Source organism: Orbicella franksi, chromosome 1 (genome assembly GCF_964199315.1).
Source record: "Orbicella franksi chromosome 1, jaOrbFran1.1, whole genome shotgun sequence".
Taxonomy (NCBI): domain Eukaryota; kingdom Metazoa; phylum Cnidaria; class Anthozoa; order Scleractinia; family Merulinidae; genus Orbicella; species Orbicella franksi.
In genome coordinates, this window is record NC_138145.1 from 19867868 (window position 1) to 19892150 (window position 24283).

A 24283-nucleotide genomic window follows, 5' to 3' on the forward strand; every position below is an offset into this window, starting at 1 on the left:
AAGAAAAAGACTACTAAAAAAGCAATAACAGTTACACCACAGACATCTGAACCATCGCATGGGATAACTATATAGGAGCAGTGTATGAATTGAGGACTGCACGGAAAGCCCCTATTAACAAATTACTATGCCTAGCTGTTGCACTCAAGTTGTAGACGATTTCAAGCAAATTTATAAATAATTGAAGCTACGCTCTTTATATACCACAAATTGATTTGTTACTAGTGAGCCAGTGAAGAAACAGAAAAGTATTACGTTTATACTTGACTTAGCTAAATGTCACTGATGAAATATTCGACTGACTCTTACAGAGAGGTTTCTTCCACTGGAGTACTAAAAGACTGTGATATGTTCCCCAAGAGACTCATTCCGCAAACAGATGTGATGTTTCCTTTATCACGAGAACAGGTGCATCTCGTATCTGTGCAAACGTTTCTGCTTTCTCCGTTCTTGTCCGTGAAGATGAAAAAGGCAAGTATTACCCAGCTCGACAAGAAGATTCGACTCATCTTAATTTGCACACGTTAAATACTCAAACGTTTCTGAAAGAAAAAGAGGACAAAGCCATTGTGTGATCCCCGGTAGAATTTGCTTCCAGAAATGACGAGGGAGATAAACGTATACTCAGATTCGGGAAGTCTGGGGTTGAACCTGGCAAGGTCAATTTAAATTACAACTAGAGAGAAAATTCTTCTTAAAACTAACCATTTTCAATAATACTTGGTGTTTGTTTTACTAATCTAAGAACTGTTCAATAACGTTTGTCATGCAGTTGTACACAAACTTGTACGCGCCAGCACAACCCTACTATTTTCTGGTATTCACTCCAAAAGGCATTTGGTTGCTTGTTGGGACATCATAATCGCTACACCTCCCTGATATGTCTCCTCTTTACCACTCTAGATTATTACCTGTCCTGTGTTTTCTGATTTTGATTTTCTGCTTCCTCTCCACCTACACTCACTAATACCCAGAATATTTAGTCTATACCTCTCCATCTCTCGCGCTTCTTGGCCAGCTTTTCCAATCTCAAACATGGTTCTAACGTTCCAGTTTCCCATTTTGGTTGTAAGTTTTAGGTTTTTGATCTATGTGCGTTTGGGTTTTTACACGCTATTGTGCTATGCCAATGTTTGCTAGTCCTACGAGGCAACCAATTGTTACGACACTAAACAGAACTACATGTAATAATTGGCAGAAGTGTTATGCGAATCGACGTAAGAGTTACAGTGTACATCCTGGTTAATTTTAAATTCCTTAGAAAATGCTACACACCAATTAAATTTTGAACTTGCTGTTGTGCGATTCTTACAGTGATGAAAATGTTTGGTCTTATAAATCTGAGTGGGAATCAATAGAAATGATCAATACCACACAGACTGTAAACTGGAACTGAGAAAAAAAAGAGAGATCGAGACTGAACAAACAAAGCACACAGAGCCATTTTCATCGTCCTGTTTAGCAAAGGACCAACGCAAATGGTAATTTCACATTCGACTAGTTGATGGTGATCGAGTTCACACGATTGAGTTCCCTATTAGACCCAGTTTAGCTACTTTCTCTGCTACAAAAGAGACGGTATATCATAATTCAGTGTGAAAGTTCTGTAGGTCCGCAATAACTACGTGCGAGTTTCGTCTTTCATTGCTAAGGTCGGTCTAATGTAGCCTGCACTCCGATGTGTTTAGAAATGCATCAGTCAACAGCTTGCAGCTTGATTACGTGATTAAGCTCGAGATTTTCTTGTTCGAAAATAGCGTTGAAGATTGATTCACCAGCCAGGAAAAAGAAAATAAAGCGCCGATTTATAACAACCATCGATATCTCAGTATTTAAGCTAACTGAGACAACATGCCAAAATCAGCTTGTGAAATGCTGCTGATTGGGCAGCCACTCCCCAAGTTTGCGACTTAAAATAAAGTTACCTTACCTTACCTTACACGCTTGACTTTCAGGGATGCCTTATTTGCCTATTTATAGATAAGGTTTTTAATTGACCCGTTCGTAGGCTTGCAAGGTGTGATCCCCCGGGTTACCCTGATCGAGCTATAACGTTTAACTTATTTCTTTGAAAAATTCAAGCAACCGTTTACATGAGGATCGCGAGCCCGTCTCTGGATTTGTCTCTGGTATCGAGACAACTCGGGTGGACGAGTTATCTCGCTTCGCAAACGGGTTAAATCTGGCAGACGGGATAACTTAACTTTTCTCATATAATACTGTGGTTCGCACTTGACTGGGGAATATCACGGCTTGCCGAGTGCCATGTAAGGCTTAGATTTTTGGACTGTAAAGCAGAAATTTGTATCGAAGAAGTGGGAACTCGACAAAACTGTTCGAAAAGGCGACCGAAGGAAACTCAAACACGGAGGCATAATTGCGCATTTGAGTGTTTTAATAAGGAATATAAATAGTCATAGAGGGCCAACTTTGACTCGCGGGCAGCACGTACCGGGACAACGTTCTCTCACATAAACGCTGGCTGACGCTGACTCGGGTAGAGGGTTGTCTCGGGAACAGAGACCATATAAATGGTACCTTAATCTCGTCACACACATGAACGCTGCCAGAAGTCGAAAGGGTCGAGTCTGTTAATTTAAGAACCTTGAATTGCGTGTAGGAACAAATACTCTCCAGCTCCGCGCCCGCACTCGCGCGTGCCCGGCTCGCTTAGGCGCGCCCGCTCGTGAAATGACTAAGAAGAATCAAGACGTGTACCGACATCTCAGGATGTGTACAAGGATATACACCAGGAGTATACCGGAGGGACGCGACACGCCCGACGAACATTCGCAAAAGCTCGGAATCGAAGAAAATGTATAGAAAAATTATCCCAAACACCCTTTACTTTCTGAGGTTTGCAACTTTATTAAAAACTAGCATATGACATGATTTTACATGGTAAACTGACTTGCGTTAATAAATAAAGAAAACTGTCTACACGGCTTGCGTCTGTGAATAGTTAAGTCGACTTTCCTGTGGACTGGAGTAGTGAATACATTTTCTATATATTTACGCATGACTGATTGCACAAGTAAAATTATACGACGCGGGAAAAAGGAATAGATGGCATACGTGCAAAATTGTCTGCCATATATTTTTCTTTATTCCACGTCATTTTCAAATGAAAAGGCAAACCAATGGACACCTGCTTTTGTTTCTTTAGACAAATGGCTGGTTTATACAAACAATGGTGGCGTTTGTTAGACATTTAGACCAAGTAATGGATAAGTCATCTTTTTATAGTCAATTGTTTAAATACTATTGCTTACATTTCCTGATACTTGGACGTTTATCTTGTTTCGATTATGAAAACACAAGGGGAATATATTTATTTTTTTAACCAAATATTGATAAAGAACACTTCCAATTCGAGCCAATTTAGCGGAGGTAGTGATTATGAAGGTGGAAAGACACGTTTTCCAAGTCATCAACTGAAGATTTCTCTGCGTCAAAAACTATGTAGAACAAACTAAAATCTTTCGATCTCATGGAGGAGTGTAAAGTATTGCTGGAGTACTTTCCCTTAATCTCGGAACACGAAGAATTTTTTCCGACCTTCGTCGTTAATTGCGTCTTCAACACTCTACTCTGCTATACAGCCATCATTTTGAACGTTGTTGCGATCTACGCAATAAGAAGAACTTCATCGCTACCGAAGACTTTAAAAACATTGCTAGTGAGTCTTGCTGTTTCTGATGTCGGTGTTGGTTTACTCGCCCAACCATTTTACAGTTTCTTTTTAATCAAATGGTTACGTAAGAACAACACTGGCTGTGCAATCTACAGGGCTTTTCTCGTTATTATGAATTTTGTTTCTGCGGCTTCGTTCTTCGGCGTTCTGGCCATGAGTGTAGACAGATTTTTGGCAATCCATCTTCATCTGAGATACCAGGAGCTCGTGACTGACATTCGCGTTGTTGCTGCGGTGGCCTCTGTATGGGTGGTGTCTGGGTTAGCATCTCCACTTATCCTCTGGCTTGAGTCCGATAGCCATCACATGCTTTTGACTAGTGTTGCCGTTTTTGGTTTCCTTATCACAGCACTGGTGTATATTAAGACGTATTTAGTTCTGCGACGTCATAGAAACGATATTCAAACCTTTCAAGTACATCAAGTTACACAGGATGGTGGCGAAATCGTCAATTTTGCACGCCTTAGAAAATCTGCTGTTGGTACATTCTACGTTTATTTAGCTTTTTGGGTTTGTTATATGCCTTGCGCGATCTGTTTGGCTGCTTTTGTGATATACGGCCCGATCATCGATTTAAAGAAATTTTTTCTTTACTCGTGGTCACTGATGTTTCTCAATTCATCTTTAAATCCTGTTATTTACTACTGGAAGATGAGACATATCCGACGGACTATTATTGACATACTGAGGAAAATGGTTAGGCAAAGAAATCAGATATCATTTTAATCACAGGGCTGCAACACACGATATATTAAGTCGTTTTATTAGATGTGCAAAATATTTCCAAATTGATGGAAGCCTGTAAAGAACAGTTTAATAAGTTTAGAGTTGTAATGATAACCTGAAAATAAACAAGAATGATTATATTAGGACAAAAAATGGCATTGTTGTTTTTGGCTTTTTTGTGCACCATGGTTTAGTTCGTTAGCTGCCTTCAAAGTCTACGGCTCTAGTATCGCGTTGAGCTGTTTTTTTTTTTTTTTTCGTGTTCGACGGATCATCATTGATCATGACATACTGAGAAGCGTGCATGTCTTGATACCAAACTCCACGACTCTTTACTACCTTGCGGCGATAAATAACAATTCGTTGTTAGAAAGAGCAGTGAGTACGGATTGAACAAGGCTGTGCTTTTCTTCACTCGAATGAAACAGAACTGCAAACGGAGAATTTTCATTTTGATCAGTATAAGTAGACGAGAGCTCGAGATCAGTGCTTTCTTAATCTCGCAGAGTTTGGTATTTGTTTGATGCCATTATTATAGCGTCAGCTTAAAAGGAATGCTAGTATTGTTTAATTCATCAAAGAAGTGGTACTGAAACAGGCTGGAAACCGTTGTGAACCAGATTTCAGTTCCACAGATTAGTTAGGAGATCCCCCGTACCCGTAGCGTACCCGACAAGGCTATTTTACAGCAAACCGAAGGCCGAATATAATACTCTGTTTGCTTGCGGTTAGTTTCGCTCATGTTTGCTTGCAGCTAGCTTTTATTTGTTGGAAAGGGCGCCATTAGTATTGTATTTGGCCTTTTCCAATCACAAAAAATAGTTAACCACAAGCAAACATGAGTGAAAACAGAGCATTCGGTATTCGGCATTCGGCATTCGGCGCTCAGCATTCGGCGTGTGTTCGGCGTTGAGCCCAGACCCCCTCTAAAGAATTTGTGGGAAATTCAAAATGGCGGCGTAATATCACCTCGTGTTGCGCTGTAAACTACTGCAACACTGCATAAGGTATGTTGTAATTTAAACAGCATATATACGATTGAAGATTTTTATTCTGGCTTATAGCATGGTCGGTGAATGTCGTTTAAGTTGCTTTTGCTGCATGCTATCTAGTTCATAAGCTGAATGTGTTGACATGCTTTTGGCCTCTCGGAATCCTTGCACATCGTTAGTATAAAAGGATAATATATGAGCTTAGATTTAGCCAAGCTAAGACTAGAAGTGAAGCTCTGGGGTGGGTTGTTCAAAGCCCGATTAACCTTACCCAGGTTAAGCGAAAATTTTGATTTAAGTTTTGTAACTTTGCGGTGAGATTTTCTGTTTTTATTGTTTGGCCTTCCGTTTTGATTTTGAATAATGCGTCAGTTCAATAGGCCAATTCCGATATATTAAAATTCTAACTTGGCTCCGAGGCTTAGGGGAATCAAACAAAAGAAATCAATTATTCATCCCTCATCCTTGATGCGATTTCTTTTGTTTTATTCCCCTAAGCCTCGGAGCAAAGTTGGAATTTTAATATATTGGAATTGGCCTATTCCAGCGGCGCCCGTCCCCACCTCCCCCTGGGCTAACCCCCCGGGCATTAGCATTTTTTTAAAACAAATGGGCAAATTCCCGGGGTCACTGTGGGGACACATAAGCTGTCTAGATGCCCAAGGGTGGGGATGCATATGAGGAAGTAGAGCAAATGCCCCACCACCGGGATCGTTACCTTCCAACACCTCTGCAGTTTTGTTATTAATCAGTGAAGAAAATGTTCACAAGTTAGTACTTTAATGTTCAGTATCAGAAAATATCCATACTCCCCCCACAGAAGGGATTGGAATTTCCTGGGGGGTGGGGGTTCTCTGAGACCAAAGAATTTCAAGAAATGTATCAAGTTTAATTGGAATATCCAGAGGGGTGGGGGTCTTGGAAAAAATCCGTTCTGTGGCGGAGGTATGGATATTTTCTGGAACTACACAATGCAACGGTAAGACTTCAAGGACAACAGTACTTGTTAGTTGATTCTGATTATATTTATTTTTTTTATTATATAGACACCTCTGTTTTACTGGAAAATACACCACTTGTAAAATTCATACAAAACCACATCTGGGACTCGAGTGGCGTATTTTCCATACTAGTGAAGATATCAATGATTTCACTGATATCAAGTTTTTCTCTTAAATTGTACTTAAATTCATTGGTGTATCATCGAAACATCTTCGAAGTTGTAAAGAAAATGAACTTTTAGTAGTAGTTATAATTATTGTATTAGTAGTAGTTTTAATATTATTATTGTATTTTAATAATTTAATTGATTTGTGTACTTTTTTTTCTTTCTTCTGATAATTTGAGTTGAAATAAAGTGTATTGTATGTAGGTATGTATGTATGTATGGGTCTTCCTCAAAAGTCTTCGGCAATCTTAGGTAATCTTAGGTAAATTCATGTTTGCCACAAATCTCAGGGTGGTCCATCTAGGGTAGTCCAGGGGTAGTCCATTCAGGTAGTCCGTGGACCAGGTCTAATTGGGGTAGTCCATGGACCAAGGGTCAGCAAAATGTACGTTTACACTGTCAGTATAAATATGGACTGCAGACTGTGGACTACGGACTTAAGTACATGTATCAGATGTAAAATTCGGACTGTGGCCTAAATGTGGCCTACCGACTGCAGTCCGTGTTTTTAATTGACCGGTCATAACTATTATTGCATAATACATGTATAAACGAGAACAAACCCTGTTGTGTGTACATGCTTTGCGATCAGTTCATTTGTTTTCACCCCTGCTGAAGGGAGGTCAATTTCACGTCTATCTAACTGCTCAGGCACAAAAATACTGTTCCTTTTATTTCTTAAATTTCTATTTCTACTTTATTCATATATTTAATCATTCTTTCATTCACTTTTAAATTGTTTTAACACTCTGCGCTCCACACTCTGCGTTTTTGGAACAGCCGGCCATTCATGGTAGCTGGAAAATGGTAATAATAATCACATGAATCACAGCAAACTTGAGGGAATATAAACATTTATGCACTTATGAATATATGCACAGGCTGTGAATGTCCTTCACCCAAAGATAGTTCCACAGATAGTTCCGAAAATAGTGCTGCACTTAAATTGTTAAGCAAGCAGAGTTATCTTCTCCCATTTGATTGGTTCATGGACAATATACAATAAACTTGATTGGGCTGCGTAAAGGCTTGCACATACACCGAACCGCAAACATTTTCCTAACTTTAATTGGTATCGGTTAAAGATGACGTAAAACAAGAAACAAAATATAAGACTTAACCATGAACATGAACTTCATTATCAAGGTTTATTACATTCTAGACATTCTAATTACTTTTTAAACAATCGGCACTACTTAGATTACCTTAGAACTTGGAATTCTTACAAATTTAACCTTGCAATGTTTGGCAACTCAAGATTCAAGTTCACGATAATAATTGTTGCTGTTTTAACCCTGTTGATCTCCAAAAATAATTAGCATAAAGTTATTTAAATTACCCGGACATTCATGTAAATAAAGATGACTTTGCAGATGAGCATCACAACACCAATATAAACACCAGTGGAGAGTTGATCATTAACTAGTACAAGACAGTCTTGCCAATAAAACACATAATAATATCTGGTATTTATTTATTTACTTATTTATTTATTTATTTATTTATTTATTTATGCTCATTACTATTATCTATATTTGATCTACAACCTGCGACCTGCAATCTGCAACCTGCAAATTACACCCTCCATTGATCTGCATCACATGACTGTATGTTCTCATAAAAGAAACAAAAATTTTCCTTTCAGGTGATAAAAAGAACAAGCAAATCCTAATTCAAGTTCTTGCTTCATCATGCCTGTGATGGCGCTCTCCAAGAAGAAAGTACGTGTATGTACTTTATACTCTACTGTAAATATTTTGGATGCCAAAAATTTTAGGCACTTGCAAATTTCAGACGGTTATATTTTTGGACATTTCTTTGTCCGAAATTAAGGTTGTCCGAAAGTTTTCGCAAGTAATGCATATATATGCAAACTATTTAAATTTTATGTTGTCATAATAAGGAGAGTAATGAGCAGAGAAGAGTGTTCATTTCATTGAGATGTCCCCTAGTTCATAGGATTTTAAGTTTCTCATTTCAAGCTTACTTATTCCTGGGTCAATATTATTCCTTGAAATGAATCAGAATTTTTTTGGCTCTGGCTTCAGAGTTAATATCTGGTTCAGAATCATTTATCCCAACAAGGAATATCATTGCCTGGCTAATGGCTAACATTCTGCTGCAAAAACAATGATTGATTGCTCGGGAAATTAGTTTGTTTTGGTGGGGTAGAAATGTTTGGGTAATCCTTTAGGAGGTTGTGAAATTCTTAAGACTCTGCTGTGAAATTTTGAGAGAAAATAGTTATTTGCACATTGTTTTTATGCAAGTTTAGCAAAAGTGATGTACAAAATACTTACTAGTTACATATTGGATTTGCAGGCAAGTTGTTAGAGACATAGATCAGAGGAACAAAGACCGGGGACCCAGGACCAGCGACCCAGGACAGAGGACCCAGGAGGAGGACCCTACTCAGTTGAGTCAGAGGATCCAGGACAGAGGACCCAGGACAGAGGACCCAGGACAGAGGACCCAGGACAGAGGACCCAACTCAGAAGACCCAGGACAGAGGACCAAGCACTCAGAATGTTCAGAGGATCAAGGAGCAAGGACTGGACTGAGAACTGACAACTGGGGATCAAGCACAGTGGATGAAAGCAAGCCTTGGACAGCAAACTTTCGTGAGTTGAATATTATTATAGATACATTAAGGTACATGTATATAAGTTATTTCCGGCAGCAGAGATGGCTAGTGCACCTTGCCCTGAGGGTTTTTCTCCGGGTACTCCGGTTTCCCTCAGTCCTGAAAAACCAATATTTTCAAATTCCAATTGAACAAAATTGGTGACACATTGTGGTGGGCCAACTGAGATGAACACTTCTTTGATTACTAAAGGTAAACATTTGTAATACCAATTTATTACTCTCTGTTTATTTCCTAGTTACATGTGTGCATGTGGTTTTGCAGTTTCCTTGGGAAAAATCTTTATTTATTTTCTGTCCTTTTCATAGATCTCTTTTTTAATCATTGGTAAAGGGAAATTCCTGAATCAATCAATCAATCAATCAATCAATCAACCATTTAATCAAACAAAATAATCACTTAATAACTCTATTAATAGTTAAGATAAAAAGCCCAGGATATGCAGCTACATAGCAATTACCAACCTTTAAATTTATCTAGTTGCAATTTGAAGATCTTTAACATTGTATTCCAATACCACTTTGATGCACATGTAACTAGTACACATGTAAACAGGGTATTGAACTGACCAGTGTGTTGTGTGGGTGTCGTTCATTTGTAAATAAGTGGCTTGCTTGTCACATTTTCCATACAATTCATTATATGAGAGCTGGGAATTATGCCGATAGCAATCATCACTAAAAATTAACTGAAACTCAATTATGGTTAAATCTGTTTCTGTGAATTAAAAGTTTGGTAATTCTTGTTGTATTTTCATGCGTACAGACATAAAACAAAACAGAGCCGACATTTTGTTCAAAATTGACTTAAATAGTAAATTTTCGCAATTATTATTGTCAAATTCAGAAATGGACAATGAAATTTCAAAAAACCATGTAGAAAAAAAAAAATGTACACTATCCACTGGATCCTTTTCTCCAAGGTATCATCGTTGGCAAACCAACATCGCTCACGCATCTATTAATTAGAAATCAGTTAGAAATAATCAATTAGAAATAATTTATGAAATGCTCTTTATTCAAGAAAAGAAACCTAAACTGAACACTCAATCTGACTCAATCAAAGCAAAACTATTTAGTTCTTAATTAATGCTCTCTACATTCCACATTGTAGTGTTTTTAATCAGATGCAACAAGACTTTCACATGCATTCTTAGTATATAAAAAACTCACAAGAATCTCACTTTTAGTTTTACAAATTTGAAAATGATGAATGAGTCATCAAAAGGTCATTCAAAATTATTATCGCCAATTTCTATTCTTAAGTGTTTGTCCAAAGTGTCCATCACTAGAAAATACAGTGACAACTTAATTACCATTTTATTTATTTTTTACGTGTGTACAGACATTTTGAGAGCTCATTAAAAATTCTCATTTTTAAATTCTAGGATGCTCTAAATGCAAAGCTAAAAATATTCCTATTGAGTTCTAACAACAATTTACTTCAGTTCCTTAAAAGAAATTGAAGAAATTTTGGGGTACCACTAGAGAAGTCAGACAGCAGGATATAATCATTAACAGTAAATCTGATTTTACAGAAGCCACTTATTTGCTCATGAAAACCTAGTTTCTCCTTCTCACAAGACTCCTATTGAGCAGCTTTATGATGAAATCCGTTCATTTCCATTGGTTTTTCTCAGAAATCTTAAATTGACTGTGGGGTTGAAAAGCAATATCTTTTGCCAACATCAATATAAGAAACCTTTTAAGGTTCTCTTCATTTTTGTCTGATTTTGAAAAAAAGATACATGTATGTTGAACTTAAAATACCATTGCCAGAATGCTAAGCTATTTGCTTTTCTTTAGAAAAAGTTTTCCTCAAAACTAAAAAAATCTTTTTGTAATCCAAATAAACTTGTTTTGGGAAAGAAACTGCTCAATAGGAAACTTGTATTCGAGAAAATATTTTACTTTTTTTGTAGTTTCAATTTGCATCATGCTCTAAAATCATTAGCTAATTCAGTTCTCACTGATCACAATTATTTTCTTTGGGTGAGCAACATTTTCATTTTTTTTCAGATCAATAGCATGTTGGTGCTTGAAACTATAGTATTGGTTTTTTTTTTTAACACCTTTGAACAAAGGAAGCTTTCTAAAACTACCCTTTTGTGGTAATGCAGGTAAACTCGATTGGCTGATCAAGAAATTATTAATTGAATGCATTACCAATCTGCTGCTTTTCACAAGTTTTTTCAATTTACTAAAAAGTGAAAGTGAAGAAATTATATTATATATACATCATTACTAAAAAGTGTTATACAAAATTGTTATTTATTACTCGATCAGTATTACAAAACAGTCTGAGCTACATTTTTTCAAAATAATGCATTTTAAGTATATTCAATTGTAGGATTAAGAAATTATGAAATCAATGCAATACCAATCTGTAGGATTTCACAAATTTATATCACTAACATGCATTTATAGTCACACAAAATTGTTATTTCTTACTCCATCAATTTTTGAAAAACTATTTTTTTTTTCTAAAATAATTTCTTTGCCTCCTTTGTTTAAAGGTGCCACAGCAAGCTCATTAGCACAGAAGTAAACAATTAGTTATTAACTCAGCTAAGAAAACACTACAAATTGTAGTGTCATAAGGTCTTCACAATAGTATTGACACTAACGTGTTAAAGATAGGCCAAACGTGGGGATAGTCAGAAGAACAGGGGTGTAGAACAGACCCATAAGATCTAGTGGGCGTTCCTAGTCAGCCACAATATTGGCATCATAGTACACGTATAATAGAGAGAAAATTAACACTTATGGTTATTTTCATTAGGGTTTCGATGCAGTAGTTTTCAGTAGTTCAAAACCAGTTAGGGAATCGGGCTTTTTAATCCTACTTTTCTCCAGAAGGTTTTAAGTAAAGCAGATTGAGTATGTCTAAGTATTATTACTACTTAAGTATCAATTTGATAGTAGAACTAGTTAGTTAGGGCATAAGTTTTTTTTAACTCAAGTGAATAGTTTTTTTTCACTGTGCTAATGAGCTTGTTAATTTTTTCTTTGTGAATTTGATATTTTCCACTGAACTAAGTATATTTTAGATTATTTTCAGAAACTGAGATGGCCCATACACCCGCATACAACACAAATGGTCAGATTTAAATCTAGCCGATCGATGTCCCTGCAGGGTTGTGGAAACTCTTGCTCTGAGGACGGTGTTTCTGACGTTCCTCTGCGATATTCCAACTGGGAAATCTTGGTGAGTTTATCTGTTCCGCTAATTTTTGATGGAGGCACTTGGACACTTTGATGGTGTGGTCGTTTGCTCTCAAGTGGAGAAGGCATCATGGGAGAAGGTGAGGGTTTGCTTTTCATGTCTTTCAATTGGCTTTACTTGACTACGTCAGAAAACCACACCTTTCTTCCAATTGGCTTGGAAGATCTTTGTTTTCAATCAGTGTTTCTAGAATTTTTCTGTTGTTGAGGACGTAAAACAGTAGTGCTTTACTGCAGGTCATGGGTAGTACATTTCCAGGATGTTGGGGTTAGTTTTAAACAATGAAGGTCACTGATCTGGCTTGACTGGAATTTCACAAGCGACACTAGATTGAGCTGATAGTCTTCTGGGATTCTTCTGAAAGAGCTGATTCTCGTTTAGGGCCTTTTTAAATTAAAAATAATAATTTTCTTTTCGTTTAAAGTCTAAAGATAAAAACAAATTAGGTATCGATTAAAAGTAAATTAGTCACAATTATCTTAGAACATGATTTATTAACACTATCAGTCCACAGTTCAAAGAAAAATTAAGAACATTAACCGCTTATATTATAAATTAAAATTATCTGGAATTACAACTTTGGCTTTTTTTATTAACTCCAGGAATTAGTTAACCTAAAAGGACTAAAAAGCAGTCTCCTGCGCTGGCGTTACTTGAGTTGTAACGCAACACTTCTCGGAGTGTTGCGTAATGATACAAATAACGTCTATGAAGGAAGCGTCTTTTTGGAAAATTTTAATCTTAGCTACTAAACATATAGTTACATTTTCCGTGATCAAAGTTCAAAGCGTAGGCCAATTGTTCATTTTGACTTCCAAAACGTTTAACTAGCCTCGTAAAGGCTTTTTTGTAATCAAACATATCCATAGTTCGATATTTAGTTTTTGCACGTCTAGGGTTTATCTTGCCTTCTTTAACTTACTTAATCTTGAAGTTGGTGTTTAATTTCTTTTTTTCAGTAAACTTTGGCCATTTTCTCATTTTGATTTCCGAAACCTGAGATTTACCGCGGAAACTGTATTTTTTGACTAAGTACATAACTGTAAGTTTATAATCAATGTTGCATTCCAAAACTGTAAATTCAACGTTTTTTTTTTTTTAATTTCGTAGGCCAATTGTTCATCGTTACGTTTTAAACAAACTAAACCTAGGAAACTTTTCTCAATTTTTTTTCTAATAGTTGCTCAACTTCGTTGTTATCCTCGGCAATGCAGCGGCAGTTAATCGTGACGAGACGAAGTCTGAAACCGAGCAGTAAAACCTTTCGTCGGGTCGATTTTGCCGCTCGGTTTACGTCGACTCTTCCGACTAACTGCCCTAAGTTTCCGAGGATCAGTCGTTTAACGTTATTCAAAGCCAAGATTAACAATAACAAAAGCACAAATAAGTTTCAAAATTCCACCGTGTTTGCCTTTTTAAAGATGATTTTAACTGTGAATATTTAATAAGATTTACTATGAATATTTAAACTACGATTTCTTCGAAAAATATTTGGATTTTTTTTACAAATTAGACTCGATCGATTTTAAATAACTGAAATTAAATATCAAAACAAAGTTAACGCAATTCTAGGTTATGTGAACGGACGAAAATCGCCCGTTTGCTTTCGCCTTAGTACTTATTTACTTTAGCAAAATACGCTTAAACCTGAAAACAAATTACTAATCTTTCATCGCTTTAACTTTGATCTTATTTAAACATAAGCGAAAATTCCTAACTTGCATCAGCTTGGACGGTAGAGTTTCAAGTGACTTGTGTTCTTTTGGTGAAGTTTGTGAGAGGACAGTCGGCAGGAGGTTTGGTCGGCAGGTCAGATCAATGATTTTTTGCGTTGGATTCTTTTCTTGGCATCCATGGAAATTACTAAACATGACTTGTACTTTAGCGCTCCTGTTTTCCTTGTCCCTCCTACGGAAATTTCTAGATACACTGCTTGGAACACGCATCTTAAATTTTACTATTTTGGTATTAATCTTTTCGCGCATTACTTACGGCTCTCAGAGCTAATAAAAATTCCAATTCAAATGGTGTGGTATTATGACGTAATTAAATGAAACCGAGGAGACATGGGGAGCAAACTCTCACCTCCCTCATTATGCCATCTCCACTTGAGAGCAAACGGCCATATCATTTAAGTGGTCAAGTGTCGTCATCAAAAATGGCGGCGCAAATAAACAAACCAGAATTTTAAAGTTGGCATATTAATGAGGAACAGAAGAAACACTCTCACTTAGAGCAGAGTGAAACAACCCGACAAGCATGGCCAAGATCGGCTAGATTTTTTTAATTTTTTTAACACTAAAAACGCAAATAAAGAGACAAAGAGACAGTTTTATGTGTTCTCGTTTTCACCAGCAATCCATCATACCTAACCAGGTAAACACTTGTGTCCATGACTAAGTCCTGATATACAGCGTAATCTGTCACGCAACTTGCCCCGCAATCTTCTCGCAAACGGCGTGACAAGTCGATGAAACATCGAGCCGTGTAACACAACGCGCAACGGACAAAACGTTTGCAAAATAAGTCGTTTCAACGGTTACAGAAAGTAGAACTAAGTTCCAACTTTCTCCAACCGCTGTAGCAGCTGTTTCGCATAAATTCTGTCCGTTACACGGTATGATAAACGACCCAATGTTTCATACAACGCACTTGTCACGCCGCCATCGAAAACATCAAGAGATTAGTTGCGTAAGAGATTACACTGAATAAGAGGACCACAAACCAAGTTCTGCTTTTAAGAAAACCACTACTTAAAAAAACTGACTGCCATAAAACTCTCATTGTACTTCTATCGCGTTTTCGCTGTAGTATTTGCGAGTTGCAATCTGTACTTAGTTGCTCAAGAAGTCAACTTTCAAAGAAGTTAGCCCTTCCTTATTCACACTTTGAGAAACTGCCAAAGAACGTCCTTACGTAAGCGTGACGCAAGTCTTTGCATGTCACGCTATAATTTGGTTACAAAAATCTGCGATGAAATTTTCAGCATGTAAAAGTAAATGCTAATTTTTTAAAAACCCGCGGAACGCGACAATGACTTTTTTGCCTGATGTTGACGTCAAAAGCGTTGGTCCCGAAAAAGAAAATAATCCGGAAAAGCCATTTTCCAAACTGAGCAACTAAGCACATTTTGTGCCTCAAAAATATGGTATTAAACACAAAGACGCACTATAAACGGGATTACAAAAACAACGATAATTTAATACAACTTTGAATTGTGATAGTAAATTTCCGAATAATTTTAAGAATTTTGCAATATTTCAAGACAATTAATTTTGTAAAATATGAATTAAAGATTAAAATAGTATCCAGCTTTACAGACGGCTACATCCTCAAGGAAATTAAATGCATGTTTTTAACTTTCTTTGTAATTGTAAATTTTCAAATAACTTTAAGAAGTGTCAAGTATTTCAAGAAAATCTTTTTAAATGAATTACAAATTAAATTGTATCCAAGTTTAGAGACGGCTAAATCCTCAAGAAAATTAAGTGGCTTTTAAATTTTTTCTTTGTAAATGTAAATTTATAAAAAAGGATTTTGCAATATTTCAAGAGAATTTGTAAACATGACTTCGAGATTATATTGTATCGAAATGTAGACACAGCTACATCCTCAAGTTGTGCGTCTTTGTGGTTCTGAGAGCTTTATAACATACATTGCATTTCAGCAGCGATTTCCCTGTATCCTCATATCACTAACTTTACAATGGCCCATATTGTTTTGTCGAGAGACTTCACTTAAAACACAACCCAAATGGGTGGTATGTATTTTCATGGATTTTCCACGAGGTCTGGACCATAAAACAACCAAGACTTCATAGCCTTATTTCAAAGGAATTAATAAATAGAACAGGTCATTGACATTTATTTTGTACTTATCACTTCAGCAAAAGTTCAAACAAAGTTATGAGAATTTAGTTTTTAAAAGAAATAAAATATCTGAATCACACAGCGAAATCCCAATTTTGATTTCTAAATTCATCAATAATGCATTGTAATAAATCTGCATAGTCAAAGAAATGAGAGTTTAGCAGAAATGAAAATTAAATCTTTTTGAAAACTCGCAAGACGTTTTTGAACTCCATAAACAAGCAACGATGAAACAATCAAATAGCAAAGTGGAATCACCATTTTCATTTTCTACTGATCAATAATTCGTTTTGATAAAGCCCCATTGTAAAATCAAAGTAATTGGAATTCAGTAGAAATCGAAATAACTAAATCTCTTTGATTGAGGTGATACACAATTGACATTTTGGAACTTGAAAACTCGTTCCCCTGCCCTGTAGAACTCTTGAATACCAAAGTGCAGTTACTATTATATTATTTTTTTTAATTTCATCAAAAATTCATTTTAACACTTGCAAATTGCACTTAACTGGTGATCAACAGATTGAACAAACCAAAGTATTTCAAGCTTTTTCATTGCTTGCAAGTCGTCATATTTTCCAAGTATTTTGCAGATTTGGGTAACTTGCAAAATGTATTGTTTTCAAACTCATGCTGAAGGGATAAGTGTTGATAAATAAACTGAATGGTAAAGTCATATTTGTACCAATGGGCCACTGTACAGTAACTACAAATACCACAGACATGCATAGCCAAACAGAGGTCAACTGAAAACTAACAGACATCGCAACAATAAAATGCATTCTAAATAAATTTGTTGAAAGTGGATAACATCTCAGAGAAGAACGTGAATAATAATGTGAATAAACATAAACAAAGAATTCTCCAAAACAAATTACAGAAAAGCCATAGAATTTGTAAAACAGCTTTTCAGAGAATAATTATATTAGTTACTCAATAATTTTATTCTAGTTGTCAACTGTAACAACCACTGCTAAAATCAGTCAGTCCTTAACATGTTTTGATAAGGAGTTGATATTCGCTTGGAAAAAATACATTTTGATGCAAGTCAGTTGCAGGTTTTTCTCCTTCCCGCCAATTTCAAGTCAAACGAAATGATGTAACATAAACGCCGCCTGGCTGCCAAGTACAGTTTCAAAATGGCAGTCTCTGAAGTTGCTTCTTTCGAGACAAATTTCTTCAGGATAGCAGGTACTTCAGAGGCTGAAACTTTGGTGAAAGGAAAAACATTGTTTACTTGCTATAGGCAAAGCCAAAAAAGTAAGCTTTTTGGAGTGACCTTTTTTAAGTTGAAAAAATCCCTTGACTTCTTATATTGAGTTTCATTTTTCACTAGCTAGAAAGGAAATTTTTGGAACAAATGTTCTTTACAATTGGACGGTAGAAATATTTTAAAATACACATGCACATGTAGAACAAGAATGAATGAAATGATAAGTCATCTACATTCAGAAATGTTCTCCTCTCCTGAAAAATTACTGTATTTCCTCAGTTGGCCCCTTCCTTCTGTAAAGAGTCCAACCTGCCCATTTATTTTTACTTGTTGTTCAGTACCCCTATCAGGGACAAAAGCAGAATTATACCCTCCAGCCCCACCACCGCCCCCCCCCCCCAAAAAAGACATTTTCTCTCCATCACTGTGTAAAAAATTTATTGACCCATCCATGGAATTCCTTCTCGACAACCTGCCTTAAAGTTTATCTGCAACCCTTCAACCATAAGAAGTTGAAGTTTTGTAGTTTTTTTCTGAAGGCAAGAAAGCATACAATGTGCATACCCCCAGGTGCACTTTGTTACATGTACCTATGAACTGGCAAGATTGCCATGTTGTAGTATGCTTCTTCCCTCCCCATATTTACGTCTATGCCAATCTATTTTTGATTCTAATGATCTAAATGGCAGTATGTTGTCTAGAATGTGAAACCAATCAGGGGTACATGTATGCACATTTCTCACATTATCACAGAGCAATCTCTTCCACTGATCCTCAGGCCCATCTGTATAAGGACACCAACCCAACCCCTGCCCCAGTACAATTTTTCAACAATGATGAAAAATTGCAGTTTGCTTGAAGTTTCTGTAAGGAGAGAGGAAAGGGGAAGGGGGTGTTTAATGACGAATTTTAGTCAGAATTTCCTATTAACTTCCTCTATCCAGTATCCCTTATAATTAGCCCCAACCTCTTTCTTTTTCCTGTTTTGATCCATATGGTGGGTGATCATATTACAGTGTAGCATTGACACAGCAGCTCAGCACTCTTTCAGCCATAAATTTCTAAGCCCTTCCAGTTGAGGTCAAAAAGAACAGAATTTCCTGGTGGTGTCAACGATAAATTTATACAGATCATCTGATTGTTTTATACAATCCCAGGACTTTGAATTGGTTGATTATATCGAGTCTCCATTCCATTAAAGAAGTCTTTCCAAATCTCCTTTTCAACCTACAAATTGCATTTTAATTTTGATATTTGATCTTACTATTAAGCCCGCTTCCCCTTCTTACATATGTGCATGGGCAAAAATCAGGAAGTCCAACAAGGCTTTCAATGAGGAAATACAGTAAAAACATAAAATATAACCAAATGAGATGTCATCCACTTTGAAACTATATGTAGTTTACTTACTGAGCCAATTAAAACATTTTAAATCATTTACATGTCTGTGCTATTTCAATGTTAAAAGCAGAACTTGGTTTACATCAAGGAATACAATGATCGACTCAAAACTAATCCTTAACCTGGGGAACCCTGGGAAATACAGTGTAATAATGAATCATGACAAGGTTGGAGAGTGAGGGGGGGGGGGGGGGGAATGAGGAATACATTACAGTATGTCCCATTCTGAGGTGCCCAAACGAACAACTGTCAAGTTGCCAACCACAAAGAAAAAAAGTGGACAAGTACCATTAAGTAGTTTGTTTAGTGTGAAAGCACTCATGCTTCGAGAACTTGTCAAGCCATTATGAAAAGGTAGTAATCAGTGACTGATCACTTATGGTCTGATTCAACTGGTTTACTTTTGGTGAAGTTTGTGTTGAGGCTGGTTGAAGAACATCATGTGAGTTCTGTTGAGGTCAAGAAATACCGTAGTGACTACTGTAGGGGTGAGTAGTTGTTGGTATAAGTTGAGTAGTGTCGGTTCTTAGTTAGTTTGATGGTCACTTGTTGAAAGTGTGTTGCACTATAGGTTTTAATTTGAATGGAGTTAGTTCAGTAGTTTGGTTTTATTCCCTGAACTCTCCCTGATTTTGAAAAACGACCTGACTATTTTGGATCCTATCATAACAGTGCATTAATTAAAAAAGGAAAAAAGTGGTGCATCGTAATTCTTTTTCTGCAGCAGAATTTAATGACTTGGGTAGCCTGTAGGGATGCCCTAGGGGGATTCCCCTGAAGGAACCAGGTTAAGTTTTGATTTGATCATTGCATAAGAACACAAGTGTTTACCTGGTCCTGGATTGCAAAAAAATAAAAATAAAAATAAAAAATCATCATTCTAGAATAAGCTTGTACTAGATAGTATCCTCCTCCTGTCTTGTCCTCAGGTATTTTGTCTTCAGCTGTTCAAAAGAAGAAATAGAAAATTTTAGATAGTGTACAAATGTTTATGGTGTAGTGGCATAACACCAGGTGAAATGGTCTCCAGATTAAGAAGCCTTCCCAAAGTCCTTGAGTTATGATCTTGAACACAGCACTTTACTCAAACAGTAACTTACATGTACTTCACCAAGGATTATAAATGGATACCAGCAACCTACAGTGGAACCCTGTTAATACAGCCACCAACGGGCCATGAAAATTTGGGCATATTAAAGCAACCAATCAGCAAAAACCGTTCGCCAGGCAAACAGTTGGAAGAGTATAAACAAAGGTGTGACTACAGGCGGACTTTTTTCGTCTTGTGCTTCATGCTTGTGGACAAATTTCGCTTTCTGCCCCGCTAATAGGCCCTTTGCAGCTGGGGTCACGTGACCAAATTTTTCCTAAAAAATTTTTGTATTATGGGCTATAACTTAAAGAATGCCAGAAATGGAAAGAGCACATTGAAAATACCAAAGAGGCCAAGTTTGAGGCCCCAGGAAAAAACGAGTAAGTTTATACCATAGTTTGAATTTTCGGAAAATTTAGAGGATTCGTATGGAAAATGTTGCTGGAGAGCAAGGTCTTGCTCTCCAGCAACATTTTCCCATACAAATCTTCTTATTCTTTCAAAAATTCAGACCATCATAAAATCTCATTCTCTGATGATGGGGGCCTCAAACTTGGCCATTTTGATATTTTCGACATGCTTTTTCCATTTCTGGCATTCTTTAAGTTATAGCCCATAATTTTATGAAAAGTAGGTCACGTGATGGCTTAGCTGCAAAGGGCCTATTGGCCTGTTCTGCAGGCTACATGACCCATTAAAGTACATGAACTTTGTCAAGGGGAATTCCTGAGAAACACTAAAAAGCAAGCCCAACCAACCCACTCCAAACTTATTTACCAATTCTGACGGGGGTACATATCGGCAGTGAGAGACCAATCCAAGTTTTCACTCAATGCTTTCAAGACTGACAGCTGGATACAAAGCTTAATGAAGGCTTACCCCTCTTTCACATATTCATCAAACATGTTCTCCTGATTGCAGTCGCCTCTTGTTCACACACCATGGCTAGTTTCCACTTGTTCCACTACTCATTGCCATTTTAAATTTGTCAAACAAACTTCAGCCTAAACGTTTTGAGTTGTAAACCAAACTTACGTGTACCACATGCACAATTCATTACACTGTCCCCTTAAGCTTCATGGAAATCTTTCAAATCTACATATCCTTTAACATTGTTCAAAAAGGAGGGATTTACTTAGAACAAAGTCAAATAGTTTTAGCTTGTTGTGATTTTAATTTACATGTATCATTGTTTTAGTGTACTAATTACTAAATATCTGCTTCTTGTAATGATTTCAGAGCTCAAAACAGCGATTCTATGGTCACCAATGAGATCCAAAATCAAGTGTTTGTGGGCAGATATTAAGAGCAGCTTGCTGTAACAATCACCTATACCTTATGCAGGATAGAAAAAAAAACTGATTTTCTCAAACTTTGTCAGGAAGGAGGTTTTCAGTAACTTGTTTCAAAACTGTAACTTTTACATGTAGGTTGTTTGAATATTATTTTCTTGTTGAGACAGCCTTACATGTACATATTTTGCCCTGCAAAAACAAAACGCAACCCTAAAATTACAGTTTTTACAAATGCTAGCGAGGGAAAATGATAAGTGTGGCTGGAAAAGCTAACCCATAGTACTAGAATATCATGTTTTAGCAGTTATTCAGCACTGTCAGATTTGTATGTAATTTAAACCTGAATTTTCATCAAATTTTCAAAATTATATATGCTCCGACAATTTTGTGCCACGTCAAAATTTAGTTCAATTTCGTGAACCAATTAATCACGGTACATGGTTTATGAGTACCTGTCAAAACAATTTTCCTGGTCAAAAGTATCCCTTAATCTAAGTTTTTATTGCAAATCTATGTAGCTTGGGCAAAACAAAAATGAAATTATAAAACACAAAAATTGAGAGCATCTTGAAGACTGAGCACTTATTATGAGCTAATTGCCTGACATTTTGACCTTTCACTCCGTGACCATTATCTCTAACATTGATCCAGAAGTTTGCCTGTAGGTCTAATTTCCAGTAAAATTGTCTTTAGGTCTCTAAGATCAGTTACTGCAATTGAAAATACATAATTATCAGGCTACAAACGAGCATTTTAAGCAGATGTTAAGGTGACTGAACACAGTTTCGCGTGCGCTTTTGCTAATGCAATTCAGCGTGAGCACAAGGATTGCAAAAAACAAATATGCCATCAATAGAGCGATCATTTTATTTACTCAACACCCGCAGTATCTGTGCTATTTTTCTCTATAATTGAACACAGCGTATTGATGGCTTTAGTCTTTTGTTACAAAGATATGTTAGAAAAGGTAATGATGCAAAGAACCCAGCAATTCTCAGCTTTTTCTTTCATACCGAAAGAACCCAGTTAAATGCAGCGCATACATAGTAAGTAAAAAAATTACAATTGAACGAAAATTGCACTCTTGAAAATATGCCTATTTCTCGAGAACCACTCATTAGAATTTCATGAAATTTGGTACGAAAATACTTTAGGAAATAAGTAACTGGAGTATTGAAAATAACTGAACTTTAACAAAGGAAATTCTAGATATTCCAGTGAACCTTCAACAAGGGATAGTTAAAGATCTCTCTGTTAAATTATTAGCAAAATGGTGTTAACTTGTGAGAATCGTTACAAGCTTGTTGCATGCAAATTATAAAGAAAATCTAATGACTAAATTTTCTGCAAATAAACAAAACCGATTTTAAAGGCCTGTTTATATTTATTCATGTTGCCATGACAATGGCCAATATGTCAGCTTAACCATCAAAAAACCAAAGTTTGTTTTGTTAACTAGCTTGCTGCCATTTTTGACGACCGCAGGATCAAGGATTTTAGAGAAAAAGGTGAATGAAACACAGGTATCAAAAACTGTGTTCAGCCACCTTAATTTTGGATAAGAAATCATACATTTGGTGGTTGGCGACTACAGACAACGCATGCAACAAAATATCAGATAATAATCAGCATTAAGAAAAATCTTAGAGAAAACTAGAAGAATACATACAGTAGTTGGCGAAATTTCTTACTTTAATTTCACCTATCTTAAAAAAAAAACTGGCTGAAATGCTAACATTGCTTGCAAGCTTTACATTGCATGTACAAAAGATTCTTAAATGTTGCCAGGTCTGAAACAGCTAGAGTATTGATTTAAAGGTCAGTACTTACATAGGGTATCGAATGTTTGGTCAGGGCATTAACAGGGTAGGAAAAATCGTAGCAAAAAAAAAAAGATTTTGCTAAATAGAGTAAGGGTTTTCAGAAGTGCCCCACCCAATTTTTCTGGGAGTACACCCTCCCCTGTGGGAATAGGGAGGGGATCCGGTGGTTTCAGATTGACTGATACAAATATGTCCATTACAAGTAAAAGCATTTCAAAAAATTAATTTCCAAAACATTTTACACATAAGCTTAATTGCTATGTATTGTCTCATTCCAGATAAATTACTCTAAAAAATCTCGTTATGATTAAACAAAACAAATAATTCATCTGAGATACAATTATTCACCTTCTTAGGCAGATATAGCCATTCTATTTATTTGATCTTGTCTGTTGTATGTATGCGTGTGTGTGTGTGTGGGGGGGGGTAACACTCACGAAAATACACATATGGCGGGGAGGGGAGGGGAGGGGGGACATACACGATGATGTTTCTTGCAGAACGAAGCTAACTTAGAAGCAAGCTGGAACCCGATCAAAAGAGGAAGAAATACATAATACTACAGTTAACAATGTAAATAAATCACATATAGTTTGTTTGTCCAAAAAGCTTCCCTGCAATACGAGTTCAATCGCTCGCCAACAAAGCTCTCCAGCTCCAAGCGCAGTTCTTCCCTGAATATACAACAAGTACATTGATAAGGAGAAAGTCCTCCACGCGAACAAAGCATGAAAGTACTAGAAGGAAAGGTACTAAATACACAGTGAATAAGAGCAAATTAACCTGTTCGTCTGCCTTTTGTCGGCTTCGTTCAACTTTCGCGGTTCAATAACATGGACGAACTGTTGTTGCAAAGAATGCTGGGAGAGTTCACTCATCTCGAGTGTTACCCGCGCAAGTTCGTGTAGTGACATTTGATACCCTATTTATGACCAAAACGGCTGAAAAACCATACACTCTTTGGGGCCGCATATAACTATATAGCGCATATAAAGCCTAGTTCTCATATCCCGCCGACCTACCTGCAACGCAGCCGCCAGTTGCAACTGAAAATGTTAATCGAATCGTCGTTGCGTCCGCAGGTAATGTTCACATAAAATGTTTTCAACCGCCGGCTTTAATTCCCTGCAGAGTTAAACT

At 36.7% G+C, this 24283-nt stretch overlaps 2 protein-coding genes across 3 annotated transcripts in view; one reads left to right on the top strand and one right to left on the bottom strand.

Annotated features, from left to right (window-relative positions):
* The window catches only part of LOC145495918 (zeta-crystallin-like), a 163477-nt gene that overhangs the window by 58539 nt on the left and 80655 nt on the right, over nucleotides 1-24283 (bottom strand). The window lies entirely within an intron of this gene.
* LOC145495719 (adenosine receptor A2b-like) lies at nucleotides 3397-8989 on the top strand. 2 transcript variants are annotated; one of them, XM_081475325.1, is made up of 3 exons: nucleotides 3397-5427; nucleotides 8226-8307; nucleotides 8903-8989. In XM_081475325.1, the coding sequence occupies exon 1, from the start codon at nucleotides 3491-3493 to the stop codon at nucleotides 4418-4420; it is 930 nt and encodes a 309-aa protein (XP_081331451.1). In that variant the 5' UTR covers nucleotides 3397-3490; the 3' UTR covers nucleotides 4421-5427; nucleotides 8226-8307; nucleotides 8903-8989. The 2 variants fall into 2 exon arrangements, with proteins under 2 accessions (XP_081331451.1, XP_081331454.1); XM_081475328.1 differs by having other exon boundaries at nucleotides 8226-8301; nucleotides 8903-8985.